Source organism: Scomber scombrus, chromosome 20 (assembly GCF_963691925.1).
Source record: "Scomber scombrus chromosome 20, fScoSco1.1, whole genome shotgun sequence".
Taxonomy (NCBI): Eukaryota; Metazoa; Chordata; class Actinopteri; order Scombriformes; family Scombridae; genus Scomber; species Scomber scombrus.
Window position 1 is genome coordinate 12,634,214 of NC_084989.1, and position 27,999 is coordinate 12,662,212.

Sequence of the window (27,999 nt, forward strand, 5' to 3'; positions counted from 1 at the left end):
ACTCGACGCCTCTCTCTCTCTCCCTCTGTGATCAGTGGGTGAGAGGGGGGAGACGAGCAACACACAACGAAGAACCCGGCGTGCGCCTCCGGTAAATGACGCCCACCATTCATACCTCTACACTTACCATTACGCATGCCTTTTGCATTATATGTCAATGTCTGGAAGTAACAGCCTACTATCCTGACCCTCCAATGTATATGTACCTCTAGTCACCATCCTGTTGGCTCATCCTTTCCAACACACCACCGGTCCTGGATCCCCCAACCTCGGTCCTGGAGACGCCTGAGTCTACAGCAGCGCACGATCTGCTTTATTTCCAGCCTATATCTGAATGACGGGCGGAAGGTTTGACTTCGACGACGGTGGCACGTACTGCGGGGGGTGGGAGGATGGCAAAGCCCACGGACACGGCATCTGTACCGGACCCAAGGGCCAGGGCGAGTACGCCGGATCCTGGTCCCACGGCTTTGAGATAGTAGGGGTGTACACCTGGCCCAGCGGGAATACCTACAAGGGCTACTGGTCCCAGGGAAAGAGGCATGGTCTCGGTGTGGAGAACAAGGGAAAGTGGATCTACCGCGGAGAGTGGAGTCATGGTTTTAAGGGTCGGTACGGCATTCGGCAGAGCCACAACACACCTGCAAGATACGATGGTACCTGGAGCAACGGGCTGCAAGATGGATATGGGATCGAAACCTATGGCGATGGGGGTAAGAAAACCGCGTCTTATAAATTTGGCCCAATGTTTGTTTCTTACGTGTGTGTCGCTTTAATGGCTGTGACTAGTGATGTGTTATGTAGCCTGTGTGTGTGTGTGTGTGTGTGTGTGTGTGTGTGTGTGTGTGTGTGTGTGTGTGTGTGTGTGTGTGTGTGTGTGTGTGTGTGTGTGTGTGTGTGTGTGTGTGAGGATGCTCAGACTAAAACTGAGGGAGGCTAATGGAAACGCATCAGTGCATGAATCTCCATCTGTTATGATCTGAGTTGAAGCTGAGATTGCGCACTGCGCACCGTGGTCAAGTGCATCATTATTACTTATTACCATGGTTGTGTTAACTTTTTCGAGGCCGTTCAAAATAATGCTTCCTCTTTTACTCCAAGGCGCATCTCATCTGGCAACTACTGGTTGCTTCTCATATGACAGTGGGAGGAGAGTGACTCCTGTTGCCTGTTCAGTGGCACCATGCCCTGTCTAAAGCAGTTTTGAAATCAGAGCAAATCATTCTGTTTGGAGCCAATTATAGCCAGACTATCACCTAAGTCTCTGTCATTCTCACATTTGAACCTTCGCTGCAATAACACATCACTTGAAGATTGTCAGTACGTGTGTCACTGTTTACAATGATAATACACTTGTTTAATACACATTCTTAGAAAAGTTCTGCTTTTGGTAGCAGTTCTGCAAAGTGCCAATAGACTGACACTTGTTTTTAGAAAAAACTGGTGCATTACAGTGGAAACAAGTCAAAGTGCATTTAAACATTGGATGAATCGTCCAATTTCTAAATGACCTTATGAAGTGCTCTAAATACACACAAATCTATCTATGTAGTCACACACACTCTTGGATTTGTTGAAAGTGAGAGGTTAGTGCAAGGCTTCTGTCAGAGCTTTTATGTCACTAATCAGTGCTGCGTTAACAGATTGAGTTTGTCTAGAGAACTGTGTGATCAGGGACAGTGAACATCAAACAGACAAGTGTTTGCAAGCGGCAGTGGAAGTAAGCAGTTCTTTCTGGTTATAAAACAAGTCGCAGGGTGATTTGTGAGCATCATCTCCACTAACCAAGGCCTTATGGTGCGGAATAAATGCCTCACATATGATGGTTACAGAGGGCCGGGCTTGGGAAATCAGCTGATCCTAGAGGATCTACAGAACATCTGGCCATCTGACCCTGCAACATCCTGATAACTTGATCTGCAGGGTCACCGAATTGAACTGCAGCGCAGAGTCAGCCTGTTAATCTCACACTGTTTATCCATCTAAATTCCTGCCCAGGCTAGTATATCATTTCCCTCAGAATCTGACCATTATGGCTTATTTCATTGTCTGATGCAAGTGCTGGATCAACAAGCCTTTCTTATTATTAGGATCACGATTGTAATATGATGCTCTGAAGAATCTACAGTAGGCCAGCACATGCTGATTGGGCTCAGCAGCGCCAAATGGGATTAATGAAGTATTCCTCTCATTATGTGACTCATAGGGACTCCCTGTTGTCAGAGACAAGCAGATAGTGGTGAATGTGCCTACTGTCAGTGGGGGTATCACTACCTTAATCAAATCTCCGTGATTGAGTTAGTTATGCTCACAGTCCCAGATCTGAGGGGAAGGAGAGAAAACATTTCATTAGCTGACATACTCAGCACCCCTTAAGCAAGGCTCCTCTGTGTTCCCATAGGTAATGCTGCTTTAAGGACTGTTTTAAGTACAGATATGCAGATGCAAGGTTCACAGAGAAAATGCTAACACCAAATAACACCATGATAAGACTAACTATTAAATATCAACCAAAGGTTTTATTATTAAAAACTAACTGTAAATAAGATTTTAGAGCCATTGCTAAAATATAATAAGACCACGTCTGATTGTGCTTTATCAAACCCGCCAGTGCCTTATCAAACCAGCCAGTGTTAACTGTCTCCTCCTGGAACTGATTGCTAATGTTTCTCAGAAAATGAAGCATAATTCAGTATACCCAAGTAATGCTTTGAAACATGGATTTTCACCGTCTTAAGCACCTAAAAATAGAAAGTAGCATAACTTTTAATCTGTTTTTGGAAAAATATTTGCTGTTTATAACTGTTGTATTTCTGACTTACAGCTTTCACGTCTTTTACCATCTAACGTACTTACCTCTAATTTTGATAAACACAGTAAAACACAGTTCCGTATAGGATCTGATTTATACAGTAGTTATGACTGGTATGACTAATTTCCCCATGTCTACCTGTTTCTCAGGTACCTATCAAGGCCAGTGGATGGGTGGGATGCGGCATGGCTACGGCGTACGTCAGAGTGTTCCTTATGGCATGGCCACCGTTATCCGCTCTCCACTTCGTACATCTTTGGCCTCCCTGCGCTCTGAGCAGAGCAACGGCACAGTGCTTCAGGACCTCTCATCTCCTGCAGACACGCCAACAGGCAGCCGTGGTGGCTTTGTCCTTAACTTCCACTCAGACAGCGAGGTTGTCACCGGCAAGAAGAAGGGCCTGTTCCGCCGGGGTTCACTCTTCGGCAGCCTTAGGCAGTTGCGCAAGTCTGACTCTCGGACCTCAATCTCCAGCAAGCGCAGCTCTGCACGCAGTGATGCCACCATGAGCCGCATCAGCTCTAGTGATGCCAACTCTACCATATCCATTGGTGACGGAGAGCTGCCAGATGAGGACCTACTTCAGGAGGACCATGTGGATGCCACCACGACCGAGACCTACATGGGCGAATGGAAGAACGACAAACGCAATGGATTTGGTGTTTCAGAGAGATCCAATGGGATGAAGTATGAGGGAGAATGGCTTAACAACAAGCGCCATGGTTACGGGTGCACAGTTTTCCCAGATGGCACCAAAGAAGAAGGGAAGTACAAAAATAACGTGCTGGTGCGTGGAATAAGGAAGCAATTGATTCCTCTTAAGAACCCCAAAACGAAAGAGAAGGTGGATCGGGCCGTGGAGGGGGCACAGAGGGCAGGAGCCATTGCCAGGAGTAAAGTGGAAATAGCATCTTCCAGGTAGCGTGTGTATGTGTGTTCATTCATGCTTCTGTATGTGCGTGCAGGTATCCACTGTGTAAAACACAAAAGAGACATGGCTCTTTACAACTAGTGAACATCCTCAGGAGTTTACTTTCTGTTGTAGCCCATGGTAGAGTGAGACAGTAGCCTGTTTGACAAATATTTTCTGGTCTGATTCAAGGCTCAGTCCTGTGTAAGTGGAGTCCCATGATAACGGCTACGACCTTTATACATCGTCAACAGTCAAGGCTTTTGTGTAGCCAGTGTGATCATCCCTGGAAAAGGTTCTGTTTCTATTCTCTGCCCATATCTTTCATTCCCAGGGAGAGGGGTCAGGCATCTTGTCTGTGTGTGTGTGTGTGTGTGTGTGTGTGTGTGTGTGTGTGTGTGTGTGTGTGTGTGTGTGTGTGTGTGTGTGTGTGTGTGTGTGTGTGTGTGTGTGTGTGTGTGTGTGTGTGTGTGTGTGTGTGTGTTGGTCGGACAGTATGTGAGAGAGATTTGTGTGTCTGTTTTATGTTTATGTGCATGAGCAATATAGCCATACCTGCACCTGTGCCAAGTGCGTCTCGTGTGCCCAACAACGATACCTGCTCCCCCTGCCAAGTATTGCTCTGATGTGGCATCTGCTCTTTAACAGGTGGATGAGATGTGACCTTTTCATTTAAAGTCTCCCCCCGACTGGGACACAGTTCAGGGTATGCAGCGCTTTGACATCCTCTGGTTTCATTGCATCAGGGAATTATTAGGCTGAAGACTGAGTGGATGTGTACAAGATGTAAAAAGGTCTCCAAGCAATCACACTTGTTTTGATTTCTCAAGAAGTGCACTTAAATGTGCATGTATGAACACAGGAATGATTTGCAACAATTTTCAATACTCTAAATCACAGGTGTCTCACACAGACAAACACACTCATCACAATGAAAATGGTCATACTCACATGCAAAAATTAGTAATTCTATCAAAGAATTAAAATATATGTAATGACCTATAATTTAAGTAAACTCCTGCTGGGCACAGTTGCACATAGGCACAGCCGTGGTTTGTGCTAAATGCTAACGTCACCTTGCTAACATGTTCACAATGACCATACGAACATGCTGATGTTTACCAGATATAATGTTTACCATGTTAATTATTTTAGTTTAGCATGTTAGCACGAAAACATTAGCAAATTAGCACTAAAAGAATAATTAGCATATATATATATATATATATATATATATATATATATATATATATATATATATATATATATATATATATCATTTTATATTTAAAACAGAATAATTCCTTTCCGGCAAGCACAGAGAAAAAACGCTTTATTCTGCAGATATTAAGGATATAAGATGATTACATAAGGTGGATTTAACCTGCTGATATTAAAACACCTGCATATGTTTGTTTTATTTCACAGAGAAGACCCATGATATTAAATGTCTGTGTCTGGGAGATTGGGGAAAAGAGAAAAAAAGATAATGAGCCATCTCATCTCCTCTACAGCCGTGCATTAGAGCAACAATTTACACTTGAAGGAAGCACGTGACCTCATGTGTAGCGCCAAAGCAACAACAGTAAAAGCATTCAAGCTGATACAAAGTGTTTATTGCAGCAAACAAGGTCCCCTGTCCCTTGTACTGAATTAAGTGATCAAATTACTGCCTGGTACGTGCTGCTCAATTATGTGCTGATAACCTCAAAACAAGATCCTGACTGAAAAGAAGAAAATGTTATCATGTCCATTCAGTTAAGAGTGAGGCTGTGCTATAAACAGCCAGAATGGTAGACTGTGACAGTTGTAAGCAGGTTATGTAAGTCTCATTATACAGTGCATGGCAAAAGATGCACTCGTATCGATCCAGCTCCAGTCACATGACTCTCTGTCTTTGAATGTAGAGCATACCCGGTGGATCCACAGGGACTGAGGGGAGGGAGACAGAGACAAAAAGACAGAGAGTGAAAATGAATTGAAGTGAGAGAGCCAGGACATAAATGTTGATTAAATAAGAAGTAAGATGTGGCAGGTTTGCTGACCGTACAAAAGCTTTCTGAGGAGTCTTGAGTGGGCGAAAATGAAAGGAAAGCGGAAAAACGGACACAGAGGGGACACACCTACCCCTCCCCTGTGAAATACAGTAACTACAGAAGAGCTATCCCATCAGCCTGGTGGGAAGGGTGGAGCTGATGACCTCATGCCTGTGATAAGCCAATCGATAGAGAGCTAGTGTGATGCAGTGGAGTGGAGTTCTGTGTTTGTCCGTGACCCCCCATTCACAGTTATTTTGTCACCCTTATCTATGCTAAATGGACACACATCACATTCAACACGCTCTTGTGTCCGTTTGTGTAAGTGGGTGTGTGGTTATATGTGTGGTGGGGTTGTGTCAGAAGCCTGTGAGCTGAGATAAGTGAAAAATGTGTGCTGTTGAAATGTTTTCAGCTTCATAATGCTTATTCCACCAAGCCTTTTTTTGTTACAGACCAGCAGTTTATGTATCCTAGTGGCTGAGTTTTGTGTGAGTATATGTAATGTTACACTGTCATGACCTTTGGTACATGTCAAACCCCACCCTTAACTTTCCCATCACTCCCCATGCTATCTTATAAAAGCAGGATTGGGATAAAGTAACCTTACTTTAGCTACAACCAACAGTACTTGCATATTAGTCTAATTTTTTTACGTTTTAGTTTATTCCCAAGTTAAGCTGATTTAGCGCGCTTACTCTACAATGCTAAGAATGTTTTCCTTTTAAAAACGCCAAAACAAACATACTGAAAGCCAACCAGTGAATGGAGGCCAAGTGTGTGTTTCTATTTGATAGCACTGTTTGCTCTGCAGGCTCTAGTGAAAGGTTAACCAACACCTAATATGCAGGTCCTCCCAAACCGGAACGATATTTATGTGATGCTTTTTTTTCCTCCCGCAGTAGCAATCAGCAAAATGCTGAGACTGATAATATCCTGGAATGATTTAGGTGTTTATTAGCATTATATTTTTACCTCTGCCAAGGAAGTTGTTTCTGGCCTGTTTTATTTTCACTTTTATTAATACATTAGACATTTATTGGACAGATTTGGATTTGTCAGATTGATGGCAATTCAGATCTGCATATGTAATTTAAAGTAGAAGTTTTGCACATTTGAGTGTAGGTGGACAAGTTGCTGTTTTTGTGAATTTAAAAAAGTGTACATACTTTCATTGGAATAGGACAGTGGGGTATTTTTATGAACCAAAACAATTAAAGTGCTAATAACAAAGGTTTGTGAAAGTACAGAATATTTCGAATGACAGAAAATGTGTTGTGCTACTCTCACACACACAAAGCTTTTCTCCAATATTGCAATATTTTTACTCAAAATATTTTGCTTCTTTACTCGATATAGGAATCTATCAACTGTGCATATTAGAAAAAATACATGTTAATGTGTATCCATTTACTCTCTCTCTCGCTCGCTATCTGTTTCTCTCACTGGACACACACACACACACACACACACACACACAGACACACACATACTTCAACATATATGCATCCACTCAATCAGAGCCCACCTCTCTTCAGAAACACCTCACACACACACACACTGTTATACAAACCCATACAGTGTGCATGCGGTGTGTGCTACTCTGCTAGTGTGTCAGCAGTGAGTACTGACTAAATAAGGCAAGGCATCAGTTGGCTTATCAGCACCAGCCAGGAATATATACCCATCCCACCACTGATATAGCAGCCCGCCATCTCACTCACACTATCATCTCTCCTAAATGCGCGTGTGTGTGTGTGCATGTGTGCGTGTAAAATGGGAGGGAAAGATTTAAAGAGAATGAGAGAAACTGTTTGTTTGGATACAAGAGACAAGATAAGGTTGCTACCATTTGGCAAGAGAACAGAGAAAGTGTGTGTAGCTTATGTGTTGCGTTTGTGTCCAGGGGTTTTTGTTTATCACCTGCTGTGTGATGACCTCAGCCACTCACCACCTGCCCTTTTTAGAGAGAGTTATAGATCAGGCTGTTTCAACATGTGAACAAAATAATCCCAACGCTCAGTACATCATGTTTTCCATCTCTGCGTCGATGACTTCTTCTGCTCCAAATAGGTGCAATTGGCTTCATTTTGTGTGCATGTTTTTGATCTTAATGCTTGGTGCCACTTCATAAGTGGTGCCACACATCTTTCAAAAGCATGCATCATAGAGTGACAAATTGTACAGTAGCAATGAGGTACAAAGTGTACAGTAACTAAAGGAAGTAGTGCCAGTTGCCTGAATGATGACTTTGAGTAAAGCAAGCCACATCATACAGTATATTTATCCCCCGACATGTACCACTCACCCTGTCTCATATTTATGGCAATGTAATGGTGTGAGCTAATACAACATTTATTGCTGACAGAATCAAATGCCTACACACACACACACACACACAAAGTATAAAATAACCAGCCACGTGCCTGATATTATCAGTAACATTAATAACCATAGTCATTGCCAGTTAATACATATGAAAGAGCTATAAATAATGTAGCTGATGCAACAGCACATGCGTCATGAGCCAGTCCAGCAGTTTTCAAATGACCCAAAGTACAATTAACTACAACATGTATTGTAGTCTTATTCTGTACTATATATTATTCACATAATTAATATATAAAGTCATATTTAGTAGCCTGAACTGATAGATGAAACCATGAATGCAGTTTAGATATGTGATATAAGAGAAGGCAGATGCACAATCCATCTGAGTCTTTATTGTCCTGTTATAGGCTGGATTAATATAACATGAATGAAATCATTATCTCAAAATGAATACAGATATATTCGAATTTTGATATATTTCTCCAGTGACTTTAATAATCAAAGTGAATTTACTCATCATGAGGGGTGCTACTCTGTGAAAACAGTCATATAATGTTTAATGTAGGTCTGAGTGGAGATTTTGAAATCTGAAAAAACAACCCTTATGAACCCGTTCTCTCAGACTAGACTTGAGATTTGAGATTTACAAACAGAAAGCCTGCATCACAAATTAAACACATATGAGAGACAAAAAGTCAGAATATCACAGCCTCTGCTGCTTTGATTTCAACCTTTTTGTCTTTATTCTGGTCCTGTGTCTCTCAACTTTACAGAAGTCCAAGATTAAATCACAACAATACCCACTTAAACGCTAACTAAAAGTAATGAGTTATGCAATGCTGTCATGCATCACACAATACCAAACTGTAATGTGTAAAACAAAAGAAACGTAGTTGGGTAGTTTTCTTTAATAGTTCGGTTGGAAGCATCAATAGTTTACAAAATAAATTTGGATAACAGAAACAACATCATACGATCATATCACAGTGATGTGATTCCAATGAATATATGAAATTATTGCTCAACTTTATCTGTAATCAATCATGAAGCATAAATAACGTTGAAAGTAAATAACATAAACCAGATCGGATGTAACAATATTTTAAAGCATGATTCAAACAGAAGGGAGTGGCCATGTATTTTCCTCATTGCAAAACATTTAAACTAGTTGTACAGGGTTGAGACATTAAAGAGCATCACTTAGAGAAAACCAGTGATCAAAGCAGTAAATTCACAATACACAGTATGATACCATACTTCAGTAAATGCATGATGCAGAAATAAGTGAGATAAAGAAAAGATGAATACATTTTCAAAGTGAGAGTTAACATCTATAAATAATCCACTTCCTTGTTAATATTTTCCTTCCTGGTGGGAGACAGTAGGAAGATAAGTGTAAAAAGAAGATTTTTGGCAGAAATCAATACAAAGCCTCTCAGTCCAGAAACAGAAGTTCGCAATATATCCTAAAACCATGAAAAAAAAGATGTAGAGTACATTCTGTATTTGTGTAGTAGAAGACCTGGATAGACTAAATGTACTGACTTACACTGTATGAAAGCCTTGCTCCTGGGGGAGTAGAGGAGCACAGCCTGTGTGTGTAAATGTGAGTGGAGCGCTGGACCGTGTCGACAGCAGTGGCGATAGGATTGGGTTTCACCGACATGCCATTACACTGTGCGGCTGTGGCTTGTAATCTCTCTGAGAATGGCACATATTTCTGCAGCTTCTCAAGAAATACTGAGATGAGTCAGCCAGGCAGGCGGGCGAGCAGGCGGGTGGGCAGGCACTGGCAGAGGGGGGAATCATGTGGAGTCCAAGGCTGTTGTAGATGTAGTGGTTCACCTGCATTCATTAAAAATTTAAAAGCACACCTTGTTCAGATGGTTTTTCCTACTCCCCCTTTTCCTCTACAATCTTTCCTCGACTTAGTTTATGAAGAATTTGCCACAAGATTGTATCTTCTTCATTAAACAGCTAATGTGATGCACTTTTTCCCTAATGGAGAGCATCTTCCTGTTTCTGTGTTAATTGTGTATGTAACAGAGGTTAATGAGAGTCAGACACAGTGGTGTGAGTTAAATGATTCGAGATGTTAAGATATAATGAACGCAAGCAAATCAGTTTCTGTTCAGTTAGTTAGATCTCTAAGGATTTCTCTGCGTATGTGTTCATGTGTGGTCGCTATCCTCCAGAGAATTCCCTGTCATGTGATGAGATTTTATGTAAAAAATCCCAAATGTCAATGTGCAATCATATCTAACTCTATACACCTGCTCAACAGCACAGTCATAGATCAGTGATTGAAAAATGTGCTGATGAGGAAAATCCAGATAGAAGTTATTGATTTATAGGTGTACGACTATGATATGATAATTCAGTTGATTGCTCTGCTTAAGGTGATGCAGCTCAATATCAGGAAGATGTCGATTCAGTGCAGGTTAATGTTAGCGCCATGCTCTAACTGGCAGCCCAAAATACTATGTTTAATCTGTTCCAGAGGACCATCATTGGTAGAAAATTAAGCCAGTCTTCAAATAAGTTAACAGTATGTAGACTGTGACTGTGACAATGTGCTGGTGAGCCAAAGCATGCTTTAAACCTTAAAACCAATAATTGTATTACCAGTGAATGATAACATACTGCTGTATTTTAGTAGCCTGTCAAAAAGTTAGCTAAGTAGGTGTTTGCATGTTTTATACTTAAGGGTCGGTGATATGAATGACTTCTTCAATCACAGTATTTGTAATTTCATATGTGCACTATTGTATGTTCATGTACACACTATACAGATAAATTGTATGCTCATAGATAATGGGAATGTCTATTTTTGGAGGACAGCAAACAGCAAATCAAGCACTTCCTCACATTGATTCAAAAATCCTAAAAATTCAATATTGCCATAAAGCAAGCCTTTTGATTCATTGCAGTCAGCAATGGACTCCTCCAATCAGAGATGATACTGCAGTAGATACATTTCAATGATCCCACAGTATATCATCATTTCACAAAATGTTATTAACCGGCAGTACATACATATGACAGACGCAAAATCTCAATAATTTATACTATACAAATAGATGATGGTGGCATCATCATGGTTAGATGAAGTGAATAAAAATCTGTCATTTCAGTATGTGTTGTCTGAAGCAATTCTTACAATCTTTCTGGCTTTTGCCTCGTGCCCTACTAAATCTGGTCAGCCACTCTGATTGGCTAGCTAGGCAGCTTTCACTCCAGATGTTCACGGATTGGATTATGGAATTATCACTTCTCTTGTTGATTCAGGGTATTGCTTTTCCATATAGAATCTCTCCGTGACGCATGCAACCGCTCTTGTAATCACATCCACGGGTTATACTGTATGTGCGGCCGTGTTCAAGATTCATTAGGATGTGGTAGAATCAGTCTAACTGTAAACATGGCGATACCATGCAATGAGAATATTCAATTGATTTCTGTCACTTTTTCATAATACTCTGGATGAAGGTATTGCAATGATGCAACACCTGACACACATGTCATAAGAAGAGTGCATTTTTTTAATGTCACTTTCATGGTTGTTTTTAGTCATTTAAATAGCCATAAAACATAGATTGTGTGAAGATTACATCACACTTTTGCAGCTGTGGGCAGATGTAACTTAATGCTTCTGTTGGCTTTGCGCTGAAGAGGAAATTGATGGTTGTGTGTATATTATTGTGTGTTTGTGTGTGTGCACATATAGTCGGGTGAATGGTGACAGGAGATTGGAGGAAAGCACAGACCATAATTAAAACTATTCCTTAAGCTCAAGTGGTTGCCAGGCAATGTGACCTTTACTCACATAGGTTCAGCTTCGGATGTTGAGCCTCGTAGTTAAATGAGTTACACCATGGAGCGGCTGTTTGTGTGTGCGTGTGTCTCTGAGTCTGTGTCTCTTTGTTTTTTCCAAGTTTACAGTGTTTCACTTTGTACAGTGTTTCAACTTGTATTTGTCACATTTGCAAAATCCAACATTGTTTTCCATATTTAGTTACATTGGTAATGAATGCCCATGTGATATGATGTCGGTTTGCATGTGTGTATGTGCATGTGTGTTTGCAAGGGTGTGCAAGATTATACCCATACAGTAGGCTGTAGTGTGGGTTTGTTCATTTGCAAATTCATTAATACAGGCCAGATGTCTGGTTGGACAGCTTGCTCAAGTGTCTCTGGTGGTTACCATGGATACTACCTCACCGCCGTCATCATCGTGTCAGCCATTTGTTGATTTTCTTTATAAAGTAGCAGAGTGAAGAGGCGCTATTCATTTAACATTGTGGGGTGGGGGTTCATCTTTGAAGGCTTGTGTAATGCTTATGGTTCCAGTTATAGATGCACAATAGATTTATTGGCTATTATTATAGGCACATAACTATGATGTAATAATCCAAACACTGTTCATAAATGCTGTCCTTTTTTCACACTTATTCCATGAGTCCCAGTAGGTCTCATTATGGCACGTCTTTCACGTCCTTCTAACTTCTCATGCAGTGAGAATGTGTGTGTGTGTGTGAGAGAGAGAGAGTATATTGAAGTTCACACAGTCCATTTGCATGTGAGGTACCTCATTTAAAAAGCTTTTGTATCTATCAATGTGTGTTTGCATGTGTATGTTGTGTAATGTTTCCATGGTCACGTGACAGCATGTCTGTTGAGCCTTGTATGACTGACAGATCCTGCCTGTCAGTCACACAAAACCCTGAGGATCATCTTGAATTCTGAATACTGACTTAAGTGATATTTTTAATTAGTGTCTTCCTTTATTTCATTTTAGTGCCAAAAACAATTTCAGTCAATTTGTCAATTAGTCACTCGACAGAAAATGATAAACACTAATTCTGCTAAGCTATTCATTGCTTAAGTCCAGCAAAAATGACAAATATTAGTTTTAGATTTGAAAACTTTTGACTCTGGTAAATAGTGGGAAATTGTATGGGGATGCAATGATAAGATTTTTTTTTTCTCCTATATTGATACCCCAAGCTCAGGGTGTCTGCAAATAGCAATGCCCCATCTAATACCAACATTCTATTTTTCCCAAATGTAAAATCTCTATACCTCCCTGTGTTGGACTCATTAGGATTCTTTTTTACAAATTTAAGATAGCATGAGGTCAGGGAATGCTGTTGCACTGAAAATGAGTCAACTGCTTTTCATGACTGAATGAATGTAACTGAGAACCTGGATCAATAATATTGACAAAGAGCATTGGTCACATCCAGCATATCCCAGTCTGCTGAGGTCACTATCTGCATTTATGTGGTGGCTCGGTAGAGGAATCCCAAGATTTTACAGACTAGTGATTATTCAGTAAATCAGAAAAAACTCCTGATAATGACATTTTTTATCACCTTCATTTTCACCTTATTTTACTCAATAATTTTGGATTTGTTGTCCTTCTCCATTCCTTAATAATGTTAGATTTGGTGCTAATTAGGAATGATTCAGTAATTAATTGTATTTTTTATTTTATTTTGACAGGGACAGTGCACAATAAACATGAACCTTGTATAAGACAAGGAGAGATGCATTGCCCTAGGTTTTAGCAAAATTGCTGTTTTCCACCCATAGAACCTGGGCAGGTAGGTGGGACAATAAATTAAATCAATGACAGAATTCAATGTGGATGAAGTACAGAACAGCAATTCATGAAATTTTGCAAACATTGTCATCCCCATATCCCATCCCAACCTAATCACAATAATTCACAAATTTGTGTGTGAAATAGTTTACCCCTTGCCACCACTGCCCATTCCCCCTCTGTGGTCAGCTGTGACCACTTTTCACTATCAGTGTTGACACAACGAGCACAGAACCAAGGTCTGAATCCCTGCCATTACCCTTCAACAAAATCAGAGGGATCATCTCAGCAAAGGGATTCTGTGTCACTCTCTGAACCTTGAAGACTCATATAAATATAGACATACATTATTTACCATGATACAGTAATTCAGTAAGTGCACTCACAGTACTTTGTGAGAACAGAATCACACACTAAAATCCCGAAGCTGATGTGTACACAAACGTATACCTGTAAGCATGTATTTTTGGATGAAGGCCAGGCGAGGTCTCAGTGGAGGGTTCAGCGCAGAGCTCCTACAGTAGAGAACACCAGTGAGAGATTAGGTCTGTTTCTAATCCACAGCCCAAAATGTCAGTAGCGTTTAGGGATTTTTTCCCCCTGTTTAATCAAAAGTGATTCTGCTCATTCTTCTTCCCAGAAGTCTGTGTGTGGAAACTGGTTTTCAATCTGTCTCTACCGGCCTGTCCAGTCTTTATATCATGAGTAAACATCATCATGCATTACTTGAGGGCACAGAGTTTTATGATTGTTTAGGGATTTAACCATGCTAAATATGTTCACTGCATTTCATAAAGAAATAATTGAGCATTTATTGCCAAAAAATAATATGTTTTCAAGGTGCTGGTCAGCAGATTTATGCAAAGTCTTTATGCTAAGCTAAGCTAACTACATTGCTATAGATTCATATTTATCACAGAAACAGTAGAGTGCTATCAATCCCCCATCCAACCCTCAGCAAGAAAGCAAAATAAAAATATGTACCATACATAGCTTTCCCCCTCGGATTCTGTGCAAATAGGCGTAATGACCACTGTGTCTCCATCCCTTCTCTTGTATTCTTTTCTTCTATCTGACAGCACTATTCATTACGAGACACAGCCGTGTGTTTTCTCTGCTTATTGTCCCACCTCCCTGCTCCCTGCCTTATGTTTTCACCATTGCAAGTGTTTTTTTAATATTGTCACGCCATATTCCAGTCACTCAAGGGCCTGTACTTGAATTGCATTGTATTGAATTGAATTGGGATTTTATGCTGGTGCTTGTGCTGCAGTGTCCAGTGTATTCGTATTTGCATACTATGCCAGCTGGGGGGTTTTATACACCAAAACCTGGTATGTTTAGGAGAATGTGAAGAAAAAACATTCAGATTCCTCATTCAGAGAGAATATTAGATTAGCTGATTTTAGTTAGCAATGCTGTGCATGTACAGTATATTTCTGCTTCTACTAAAAATATGTAGATATATGTTTTCAGAATAAGCACAAAGCCCCAGCCTGCCAACCTATTAGGATGCTCTGACATCTAAAATGCTTCAAGTACAGTATATCGTATCTGGTAGACATGATCATGCCCAAATATTCTCATTACACAGCACCGTAGCTCTTTCTTCAGGATAAAGTTAGCTTATCTCATAATAACAGCCACTGTGTCTCCCATTTAAAGCCTCATTTACTGTAGCCATTGTCCCCACGAATGCAGCCCCTGGTAATGTGAGCCCAGACCTCAGCCCAGGAATAATTCCTGAATAATTTTGCTTAGATTTAGCAAACCACTAATGGTCTTAGTCATGCTTTAGTAATCCTGAATTAGCACCAGCCGGGGATTCAATAGCAGGACTGTACGGATATAAGAGATATGTGCAGGGCAAGCAAAGTGCTAATTTGTGCAGACTTTCTATTATGTTCTGTGCTGCAGCTATGGACCCAGGGACTGTTTGGGCGAGATACTTTCTTTTGATACACACAGTATCCTTTCAAAAGCATGTCTGTGCACTCAAAGCAGGAACATTCCTTATCTAAAGGGTTCCTGAGACGTGACCCATGCTCTATAGTAGTACTTTTCTCTTAGTCATAGGCGATGAAAGGGAGTGATGGAGTTTAAAGGAAAACTGTTGAGTGCTGATGTTTACCATGGACAAGGTCAAGACTCATCTTCTACCTTATTATATACTGCTCCAGTCAGCAATCCAGTTACCATGCTTGGACCGGAGGGGAAGGGGGAATGGAGAATGGGTCACTCTGATGGAGGGAAGGAAGATGAGGGAAAGAGAAAGAAGCAAAGGGGGTGGAGGGGACCGAGAGGGGAAGGGGGTGCAGAACTGTGTCAGCATATGTGAGATAGATTCCTCAAATAGGCCATAGCCTGGGGAGCGATGGACTGAAGCTTCACTTAGGGGGAACGTGCACACACAGCACACAGTCACACAGACATTCACACACACAGGGGCCACAGGAATAAGCATACAGATACATGCATACCATATTCTGTGGTATGCTAAACCTTAAAAGAGGATGCACTGTGCCGCATGTGAGCTCGAGTCTGAAATTTAATCCTACAGTAAAATTAGAGAAGCTGAGATGCATACCTCAGCAGTTCTAAATTCCCAGAAGTCTTTGGAGGGGCAATCTGTATATCTGTCTTGTTGTCTCACGCTCTCACTGTCTCACTCTCCTACACCCCTGATAGTCTTTCTCTATTTTTTCATTTCTATATATTTTCCTTTTCCTTTTCTCTGTTTTTTTCTCACCCTCATCCACTCTGTATCTCAAACACACACACACTTGCTCACAGACACACATTGCACAGAGAGAAGAAGCATCCGCCACAGTAGCTGCCAAACTGACTCAACACTTTTCACACAATTCATTTGTCACAGTAATGAAATGGTCATGGCTCTTGCCAGACCTTCATCAATAATGTCTCTCAAATGGTGTTTCAGTCCAAAAGGAGCTGAATCAGAGTTTTTCTCCCTTATACTCTTTGTCCAAAATTCTACAAACTGCTGTGTGTGCTGTGTTTGTGTGATATTTGCATTTGTGCCAGCAGGTGCCCAGTATGACCGTTTATTGTTTATGCCTGTGTGCACGTTGGATTCAAATACCTTGATTTGCTTGGACCTATCCCCAGTACACAAGCAGAAAGGGGACCCTGCAGAGCACAGAACTAGACATGAGCAGGTGTTGTTTTATATTCAGAAGCAGATTGGCCTCACGTAGGGAGGCTGCAGACTGTCTGACAAGTTATAGAACTTAAAACTTTCTTAAAGGTCGATTGTGAGCATGCATGCCGTTGTTTACCCTGACAGTTTTCCTTGAATCTGTGGTCAAAAAGACGATGAGTTTCATAATCTCTCCTGAAAAAATGTGTTTGGAAGATACATTCAGGGGTCAGTTGATGCGTGTAATGTGATAGGGGTCACTCATAGTGACACATTGATAAAACTGCAATTTACTGTAGAGCTTGACAAAGCATTTTATGCCCCCAACTTATGTGTTTTGGGTCGGTGTCATTTCTTTTATCAGCCTCGTCAGAAGCTCTACTAATCACCCAGTACCCTATATGTGCAGCACCAAACAGCAGACAAACAAAGTTGGCAACTAGCTGTTGAACATGGTGGAGCATTTAGCACCTAAAGATCCAGATATTTCCTTGAGGAACCAGTGGAAACAAAGACAGAATTTAAGGGAGTGTGAGTATTGGACTTGCATTCGTCAGATGTACACATACTGTGTATGACTCCAAATGAATGCTAATGTTGCTCTGTATCTGTGTTCAGTTTGTTGCACTGACCCCAGGTGGACCAAAAAATAAATGATGGCAGGTGTGACAGTCCATGCACTCTGAAAGGTGCTGGTGTTGTTCACTAATTTAGTTAAAAGTGTCTACAACTGATGCCAGGAAGATCTTAACCAACACCTTTTGCTCTCTCTGCTCCACACGCCCATGTTTTCTCACCTTCCGTTTCACTCTCCTCTTGTCCCACTGCTATCACACCTCTACTCCCATCATTCTCTGCCTGTCACTTCCCACCACCAGACATCCTGTCTCGGAACAGTCTGCATCGCTTCCTGTGTCTGCCCGTGACTTCATGCCCACTCTAACTAAAGGGAACTGTTAAGATCCTTAGGATATGTCATGGGCATGTTGTATACATTCATGACACATTCATGCCTCCTTTCACTTGGCTGCACATTTCACACATTTCAGAAATAGACGCATGCATGTCCTTGTGGTTGCATATGTGGCAAGCAAATATCTACAGAAGACATGGCAGTGGTGTGATATAACTGGCATGCTTTAATGTCCGTTTTTAACAGTGAAATCTTCTTAAGTAAGACTATGAAGTTACAGTTTACCTGTTTTTAGCAACAGCAGTGTAATTCCTACATGTTTTTACTCAAAGCAAGAAGCAAATCACTGTGTGTTATACTGTGTGTGACTGAGATTCTGTGAAATTCTTATTCAGTGATTCTTACATTTCTATCTGCAGCTGCAGAAGATAGTTTCCAGAGGCTGTGATGTCTGTAAACACAGCCCTGAGTGTGTCCTTTGTCTCTGGGTGATGCTTGGACTTATTTCTGGAGAGGAAATGGACCGTCTCTCCCGCCAGCATATGGCTCTTCATGCATTTTAATATCTCACTGTCCTAGGCCGTCAAAAACAGGACAGCCCAGAGTCCAAGGACAGAGAAGAAGACCGAAATAGAGACATCTGTCCGTTGGGGTCACTCTGACAGAAAGTCAGAGGGAGGGAGGAAGAGAGGGATGTGGGGGGTTGACAAAATGCAACGTCAATAGACAAATGAAGGGGGGATCGAAAAAAACAGGAGCATTGATTGAAAGAAAGATGGGATGGTGAAAGAAAGAGGGAGAGGAAGATGGATGAGTAGGGTTAAGCAGGGCAGCAGGCACAGCTGTCAATACTTACAGTGATACTTGGACAGCCCATCTGCATCCTTGCCTTCCATGTTGCACTGTCATGTATTGTTTGAGCATTTGCTGTGAGGATTCCACTCATACAGTGTCTGTTCATTCAGTAAGACACTAATCCACCAGCTTTAACTGATGCATTTCATGTTGTTGCGTAATTAGGTTTTTTGGAGGGAATCTGGTGGTAGCAGAAGGATACGACTTCCCTACCCACAGCATACATACATGGTCTCCAACAGTCATGGCTCTGAGTATTTGTGTGTTGTGCTTGTGCACTCTCGTGGAGTTTTCAAGGGATTTGTTAAGCAGGTCACCCCCGGCCTCTGTCTGTCTCACCATGGTACGCTCCCATAATACCTCTGAGTGCTAATGCTAAGCTCACATTGATCCCGAAACGTATTACTCTTCTGCCTTTTGGTTTTTGAGTAGATGTGGATGCACGCTTCATGCTCTGAAATAGGTGATGGTTTTAGCGTTAGAGTTTACAGCTGTTTGGTTGCTAAAAACTCTAAAATTTCCGAATAAATAAATGTATTAATGTTTGATAAAAAAAGTGGCATTTTATCATGTATTTTTTTATTAGACTTTTGAAAATGCTCAGATTTTCATTTGTATATATTTATTTATTTGTGCACTTTATTACTGGCTGACTTGGAATCTCAGTGATATGATATGATATAGCATGTATTATATAATATGTGCTTGAGTGCGTCTGTATGTGTGTGTGTGTGTGTGTGTGTGTTTGGGGGGGGCTTTGGGCATTGCTCCCGTGTGGTCCAGCAGCAGCGCAGCGCTCCAGACTGGATTAAGGTCTTGCTTGGATGTGGCTGAGTTCCATTTGGAGAATCAGGATTTGGATTTGAGATAGAAGCATGAGTGGGGTGGGGGTTATGTTATGTTATCCCCAAGAGGGACAAGCTGAGTGATACAGCTCAAAGATGAGGAAAGAAGCAGAAGGATGGATGGGCATGGAGGAGGATATAGAGAAAAGGATAGTACAGGGAAGCTGTTGTGTCAGCGATGATGGTGATGGGGAATGTCAAGTACGCAGACCAATGATTTTTGGTAAAGTTATAATATAAAAATGTAAAATGTGTGCTTGCCTATGTAGTTGCACTACTTAATATATATGTGGGGCAACAGGCATCAACCACCCTTCATATGCCTTACTGTATCACTTTGTCCCTATATATGCAATATTAATGTTGTTTCTCTTTGTTTCTCCAGAACGGCCCATGCCAGGACAAAAAGTGAGGCTGCAGACCAGGCTGCCATCTCTGCTGTGCACGACTCTGAAATTGCCAGGGCGGTTGCCAGGGAGCTCTCCCCCAACTTTTACCAACCAGGTAAAGTTTTAAGAGCAAACTTCCATATACAACACATTTGTAAAGCATGGTCCTAGTGGCAAAGTGCGGGCATCACGCAGATTTAGTAGGGGTATGTGTCTCTCACAGGATACACTCCGACTGTGTGAATGAGAAAGAGAAAGACTACAGGTGCACTGAAGGGTTGAGGAGGTCAGATGTGTTTATTCCACTTGAGATGCAATAGTAGGACTATTTCAAGTGGCAACATTTACACGAATGTCCTCCTAGCTATGTATGTAAGCATGCTCTTAGGCAAGGTTTGGCACGCTATTAGACAAGGGAGCCTTTAACACATAAGTGGTTCACCCAGCCAATATATTCAAACCCCCCCCCCTTCACCTTTACTATCCTTTTTTGAACTGCACCATCCTCAAGCAACAACTTTGTCCATTCACTCTGTGTCTTTGGGAATTGGGCAAACTTGGGTACTTTGTATGAATAATGGTGTTTGAACAGTTTCAGAGTTGTTTACACAGGCTGTGTCTGAGTCAGTAATGAGCTTGTTCTGGGTGGACAAAAGTGTAGGGTTTGGTGTTCTGGGACTGTAATCGAAGACTGGAGGTACTGAGGATGATTTCTAACACCACAATGGAGGACTGTGTTAGTGCTTAGACAAAGCAGAGCCTTCTAGAAGTAGGGTCCTGTATTCTGGATAGAAGCCTTGTATTTGCTTTCAGAGGCCTGTTGTAACAAAATTTGCAGCCATAAACTCTGCCAAAAAATAAGTGAGAAAATGCTTTTTGTTCTTTTAATGGTATCCTTTCATATAATAACATATTAGTTCTTTATTGGAGTGTAGAAATGGCTTACAGGTGTATGACTGATGGTCAAGAAAATCTACAAAGGGCTCCTGCTCTTAATACCAAGTTGTTCTCATCTTCCCTCTGCCGTGAAGTTTAACAGGCACACTTCCATACTATCCAGTAGCAGTAGTAGGGTGTCAACTCAACTCTGTTTAGTTCGTTTACAAGGTAAGCTGAGTTTTACAAGGCAACGCCGGACATATAATAATAGTGAGGGATAGAAATTATTTTTGGTCAAAGAGCTTCAGGTGGGGTCTGAGGTGGAACACAAGGCCACAGAGAGGACAACATCAGACAATGATCTATTAAAAGTATTTGTAATTATGCATTGCTTTATTTTTTCAGATTCTATTAATATTGCCTGAAAACGCTTGAATATTCAAAAGCATATAGTCATATACATGTGCTCACTTTTATTTACAATGTATACCAGCCAGGCTCCCCTCATCCACTGTGTGTAATATTTTTAGGCCCATGAGCAAGCCGACCTTGGGTCCTTGCCAAAAACTACCACAAAATAGTGGGTGACAAATAGATTGACAATGGGACCTATTCAAGCATGTCCCTTTACTAAGCCACAGAAATGGCCCACTCGGGCCACAGACATCCTGCGGCTTGTTTGTGTTGTGGAAACCAGTGGTCATGCTTGGCAGGGTGGATGATCTCTGGGTTCACAAGTCTGTGCAGAGAATGTCCTTGCCTTATAAGTCAGATCATGAATGAGAGAGTGGCTGATGTCATAATAATGTGCAGTGCAGGGTGACATCTGAGCTGCACCGTTTAAACGCTCAGTTACGTAAGCATGGCTGGTAAGTCCAGCTGAAAGCCAGACAGGCACCTGCAAAAAGCCTAACCCCATTTTTTCCATAAATTAGTTTTATTTCTAGTTTATGAAAGTCTGTCTTGTATTATATTAGTCACATTCTCCAAGAATAGAGTAGTTTAGGGAGTCAAGAATGGCCTAGTTTGTTTGTTGTTGGTTTGGGGTTCGTCTTTTGGCAGGTTATATTGTGTTTGAGTGTAAACAAGTTCCCCTATTTGTAGCTTCCTGGCAAAATGAACAACACTCCAGTTAACTTTAAAGAAAACATGATCTGTGTCCTTTCAGTGTAGAATTCATTTTCCCTTTCATGATCACATAGTCTGTCCTAGTGTTACAGTGGGACATCACTTTTAAAAATGAGGCAATATCTGATGCATTAACAGGAACTTGTTTGACTTTACCAAACTAATCTGCTTTGCTTCCTCAATGTCTACCTCTACAGTGGAAATATTCTCACTTACCCTTATCCCTCAGCTTCTAATAAGTCCTCTAGGGTAACAACCAGGGGTCTAAACCCCTTGTTGTTTGTAATTGGCATTTCAGACTCATAGCAGATTATCACCCAGATTCGGAGTGTGTACTTCAAAAGGGAAGAGAGGGTCACAGGGAACAGGACCCTGACCTTTATGATTGGTTCACACACAGCACCCTGGAGGGGAGCAGTGAGGGTTAGCTGGGCGTGGCCTGTGGCATGACGTTAATTGGGCTATATTAGTCACTGATGTATGCTCACTGGGGTCTAATGGAGACATAGCTGAAATCCTTATCCACTGAGAGGAGCTCGGCCCCGCACTCTCCCCTCTCCGAGGGTGATGCAGAGCAGCTGTCCCTTCCTTCAGACAGTCACTTGGGAGTGGGGGGGGAGGGCAGCAGGGATCCTGCTCCGCCCTGTTTGACCCAGTCAAGGTAAACTTGGACCAGGTGGAACCATAAAAGCCTGGACCTGTCAGGACCAAAAATTCGACATGAACAGGTGTTGCTTTATATTCATAGCAGCAGTTGTCGTGGAGTTAGTTTCAGGACAATAGTTCCACTGACGTTTAAAGTTATTCTGCAACTTTTTTATGATTTTCAAGGATATGCCACATAAATTATGTAAAGTCCTTTTTCAAACAGCTTTGGCGAACTTTCAAAAAAACATTTCTTATTTTTCCCATTTGTGGAAATAGTCATTTTAAAAGTATAGGCAGGTAGAACATTACATCACTGTGATGATATATTACTGATATTCATGATAGAAGTAAAACTCAAGTCCACTCTTCTCCATCAATCACATGTCCATGGTTATAAACAGGTTCTACATTCTCCTTTGCATTTGGCTACTTACAAACAAAGCACAGCGAGCATGACATTTCACTAAACCAGGTGCCTCAGACAAAGGGTAATTGTTTATTTGCAGGTGGGAGCAAATGTATATATGTACATGCATGAGTGTGTGTGTGTGTGTGTGTGTGTGTGTGTGTGTGTGTGTGTGTGTGTGTGTGTGTGTGTGTGTGTGTGTGTGTGTGTGTATGTATGTATGTATGTAACACCAGTGGATGTAATCTGGCCTCACAATGACAGCTCCCCCTGCCCATCTGCCAGTGTGAGTAGGAGGAAGAAAGAGAAAAATCTAAAAAGCCACAAATTGAGTCATGAATCATAAATATAACTGTGTAGAGAACATGCTTAGACTGCAACCCACAGACCAGACTAATACATATATACTACAGTATATCAATATCAGAATGTGAAAATGTAATTTCAGTAGCAAAAGCTAAACAAATGCATCATCAACTAAGAAAACAAACAATTTCACAATTATTTGGAAGATGTGTTATTTTATTTGACATGTACACACAATGAAACACTTAACCAAACAGCTTGCCTGAGGAAATATACACTTTTGTCTTTGTTGACTGCTCTGTGTATCTGACAAGGATTTAATGGCAGGCAAGAGCTGTCAACATTAATATTGCAGCAACAGCCCTGAGTCAGTCTTTGCTTGTCAGCCAAAAACGGTGGATACCCTTTTAACTCTCAGGTTTATAACACTATATTGTAAACTACTGCCCCCTATGAATCTTCTGCTGGAGCCAGTATGATGCACACTGGCAAGAGACATGATTACTGCACATGCAGTACTGTACTCCTTCCTGCCCATATACACGCCTACACAAATCCACATATGCACACACATACCCAAGCCTCACTGAGGCTCCCTCTCGTTACTGCTGTTCATCTCATATTAAGGTCAGCAGGGGTTAGGCTGGGTCTTACGCAGCCGATCCGTTGTGTTTTATGCGAGTAAACGATTGTGTGCGTGCTTGTCAGCGCGTGTGTTTTGCCAAGAGTGCACTGGAGCAGAAAATGCACCGTGGATTAACATGAAAAGAACTGGCAACCACAGCTTAAACAAAAGCTTGTATTCTAATAACGTCAAAGAGACAGTGATGAACTTAGAAGGAAAAGACACTGTAGGAGATTACAGTTTTTGATCAAATTGATCTTAAATTTGACAAATAATCCATTAAAATGCTGGAATTCTAGTCTTTATTTGTGCTTTTTTGGGGCGGGTTGAGTTTTTTTGACTATATTTTATTGGTTACGAGTAATACCATGGCCTACTTTAATGACCTTCTTCAGTCCAGTTGATCAATCCTCAGATGAAAGAAACACCATGGCCATTTGGGTAATTGAGTCCCAGAACATGTTCCTGCTGACCTGGCAGGATTCCTTGGTGGAGCGCTTCTAATAAATCTTGACTCACTCGTCACGAGAGGATCAACACATGCGAACCACACGATATATCAACTGATATGGCATTTTCTGACAGAATAATAAAATAAAAATCAGAATATGCCGAAAGACTTTTAATTGACTGCATTAATTCTGGGGGTTTGTGAAATTGAAAATAGCTGCAGAAGTGTAGTGGAAGTAATTTTTGCTGACTGCAGGTGTTTTACTTCTAGTGAGTGTGAGGCTAGGGTCGCTCTGGTGACAAGAACCACTCAAAAAATGCCTGGAACCCCCTTCAGAGGAATCTGTCCCTGCACAGCACAAAACTGCTCAGGCCCGCCCACGAAGCCTTAACTCTTATTGAGTTATGGTGTGAAATTAAGCTTGGCAGATACATTAAGCCCCACAGATGTTCAAATGTGTCCCGGCTCTTTGTAGTGGGTCTTATTGGTTGTGGTAGTTATGAAACAAATTAGGAATGTCATGCAGCTGAAAAATACTTTGGGCTTATGAGTATGAGTATGAGTATGAGGGCTAAAAGATTCCACCATAAGGCCCTTTATGCTCATGTGGGATTGGATACACTTGTTACTTTCTGGATTTGATGTTCCAACCCAATAACTCAATCAATACTGAATGCAATGACACATGAGATCACCTTACACTGAGTATATGAGATGGTTTAATGTCTTAGCATTTGGAAGTGAGCTGGTAGGGTACAAAAACAACCAAAAGAGTTTAGGGTTAAAACTCAGTAAGCTGTCTTCAAAATGATTCCTCCTACATACCTACAATATAAACCTCTTGTTTCTAGATTCATTTTTTTCCATTTAAAATTGGCTATATGGGATGCGGAGGATCCTTTTCTGCTCATACCATCTGATGCTCTCCAAACAAAGAAGCATTGTCCCTATCTTAGTCACTCTGACACAGTCTAATTTAGGCAAAATGGAAAAAACAGTCAAACAAAGAGCCCGATGTCTCTAATAAGTAATAATTCAGGACAGAACAAAAGGGACAGATACATTGGGATTTTTCCCATATGCAAAAAGGCACATACATTCAGATTCAAGTTTTATTGTCCTTGCATTTAAGGACATAATGTCCATAATGAAAATTTAAAATGCATATATAGTCAAAAGAGGAGTGCGCACTCAGTCTTGATGCAGTAAAGAGTAGTGCCGTTGCACTGTTTGTCATCACTAACCAGGACCTCTGTCCATACACTCCTGGTAGAGAGACAGGAAGTAGATTGCAGTAGATTGTTGTTGGGATCAAAGCACAAAATGGAAAAAGGGGGCATCATTGCACCTTAGGGTCAAGTCTCTTTATCTGTACAGCCGTGTTGTTTGGATTAGATGAGAATTAATGTGACAAGGGCCTTTCCAGGAAAACAACACGCTGATAAAAAAGAATGACTGATGATAAAGATGAGTCTGCAGAGGAGGCTTCCTTTGTGAAATGGCATTTGTGACCCTGCATTAATCGGTCTATTTCTCCCTCCCTCTCTGCCTCAGAATGATTGCATATATAATGTTGATTCATGAATATTTGATTTGGAAGTTTAACTATGCTTAGGGGCAGCTCTGGTTTAAATCTAGCTCACAGTGAAGCTCTCTGGTGAGGCAGGAGTAGATAGATAAGAGTGCTCTGTTCTATTCATCTTAATCATCAACGAACTATATCTGAACCTCAGATAATGGGGTATTTAAATGTTGTCGGGCCTGTGTGTAATACTCTCAGTATATGTGTGAGTGAGAAAGGTATTAGACCAAGTTTTTGGCTCTCATGATGTTACATTTGTCGCAGAACTAAGAACTGCTTCCTCTGAAAGCTAAAATCCCTGTGAACAAGAAGATAGCTGTGCCCGAAATCACTTATTCAATCACTCATTTACTACTCTATATATAATAGACACTCAATAGTTTTGTGAGCAGTAAATTGACATTGAGTCATTGAGGCATGTATATAGGTGTATAGGTGTGTGTGTGTGTGTGTGTGTGTGTGTGTGTGTGTGTGTGTGTGTGTGTGTGTGTGTGTGTGTGTGTGTGTGTGTGTGTGTGTGTGTGTGTGTGTGTACATCTGTGGATTATCTGTTAATGTGTGTCACGTCTCTCACTTCTGCAGGACCTGACTACCTAAAACAACAGTTGAAGGAGCCTGTGGAGATTAAAGAGGTCCCAGTTGAAAAGAAGGAAAGATCCCCAAAAGATTCTCCTCACTTTTACCGCAAAGGTACCACTCCTCCCCGCTCCCCTGCTACCAGTCCTGGAGGGTCGCCTCCCCCCTCGCCTCACTCCAGCAAGAAGAAAGGCAACAGCTCCAGCCGCAAAACCAGCAAAGAGGAAAAACCTTCTCGCAAGACAAGCAAAGAAGAGAAGTCAAGTCATAAAACTAGCAAGGAAGAACGGTCTAGCAGGAAGCTGAGTAAAGAGGAGAAGCTGTCCATCGTTGATGGGCCTAAAATGCACACTGAGGCTCCACCTAAACCCGCTAAAGGTCAGCAGTCTGCCCCAGCACCTACTCCTCCTCCACAGCCTCCTGCAATCCCAGTCAATGGCCAACTCCACAGCGAGTACCACAGTTACTACGTCAAAGCCCCTATAAGGGCCCCTCCACCCCCAGAACCTGAGGAGGATCCAGAGGAAGAGCTTAGTGCCCTGGCCCTGGCACGTATGCCTCCACAACCACCCAAGTCCTACGGTACCCCCACTCCCAAGCAAGGCTCCTTACGGGAGAGCAAGAGTGACCCCAAACTCAGGAAGCAGGATTCCCTAAAGCCAAAGAGCCTCGCAGACACAAAGAAAGCCAGTATGGAGATTGCAGATAGCACGGAAGAAACAGTAAGTATCAACGTTGGGGTAGGAAAGGTGTTTTTCAGTACTACCAAAAACTCTTGATGTTGATTTTAATGTGATATCTGATCTTTATCATAATGTTATTTTTTTTTCAGGGTCCTAACTCAATCCTTGTTGCTATGGTAATGCTGTTGAATATTGGCCTTGCAATTATATTTGTCCATTTTCTGACATGATGATGCTGTTTCTCAGGTAAGTTTACACATCTACTCATCAACAAAAATGTAGGAGGAGCACATGAATGAATATATTTCTTCAAATGAAATTGCCCTTTTTACTCTTGTGTCCTGTGTATGGGCAACAATCTGTGTGAAAAGTGACAAGCACCCAATTAAAATCCAAACAAAATCGTTTTTATATTGCAGTGAAACCATGGGAACCAGTACAGTTGCATCGCCGGCCTTGAAAACAGAAAATGGCGCCAGTGAGACATGGGGGCAGCTGTAGGTGTTTAGGAATCAGCATGACACCGAAGAGAAAGGAGGAAGGCATCACTACCACCAACCTGTCATGGGCCTTCTTGAGGCCAGCCCCATGAATTAGCTCTCCTCTGGCTTCTCTAAAAGCTGAGGGGCAATGTTGTGTCTAGTGAGATTTATTTAAAAAATTTAAAAAAGTTTAAAAAAGCAACCAATCATACAAAGTCAGAAAAAAAGAAGTAATTAAAACCCACATGTGTACTGATCCAAGCACTGGTCTCTGTAGCGCACTCCCACAGCTCAGCTCTGGCAAAGATGGCGGTGGGCTGACGGACTTTTGCTGGACGAGAGTGGAGATGCACTTTTAGATGACAGGAGCAAACAGC

The 27,999-nt window shown here is 41.5% G+C and overlaps 1 protein-coding gene across 1 annotated transcript; it reads left to right on the top strand.

The window, feature by feature from the left end:
- Positions 1–170: 170 nt before the first annotated feature.
- Positions 171–27,996, top strand: jph1a (junctophilin 1a). The gene is made up of 6 exons (XM_062441171.1): positions 171–713; positions 2,962–3,730; positions 19,853–19,971; positions 26,464–27,179; positions 27,290–27,386; positions 27,560–27,996. The coding sequence occupies exons 1-5, from the start codon at positions 335–337 to the stop codon at positions 27,368–27,370; spliced, it is 2,064 nt and encodes a 687-aa protein (XP_062297155.1). The 5' UTR covers positions 171–334; the 3' UTR covers positions 27,371–27,386; positions 27,560–27,996.
- The last annotated feature ends 3 nt before the right edge of the window (positions 27,997–27,999 follow it).

Excerpts from the sequence above, each read along its gene's own strand:
- jph1a (XM_062441171.1), top strand. The coding sequence starts at position 335 with ATGACGGGCGGAAGGTTTGACTTCGACGACGGTGGCACGTACTGCGGG. Across the intron at positions 3,731-19,852 it reads GTGGAAATAGCATCTTCCAG|AACGGCCCATGCCAGGACAA; the intron begins GTAGCGTGTGTA and ends TTGTTTCTCCAG. Across the intron at positions 27,180-27,289 it reads CAGATAGCACGGAAGAAACA|GGTCCTAACTCAATCCTTGT; the intron begins GTAAGTATCAAC and ends TTTTTTTTTCAG.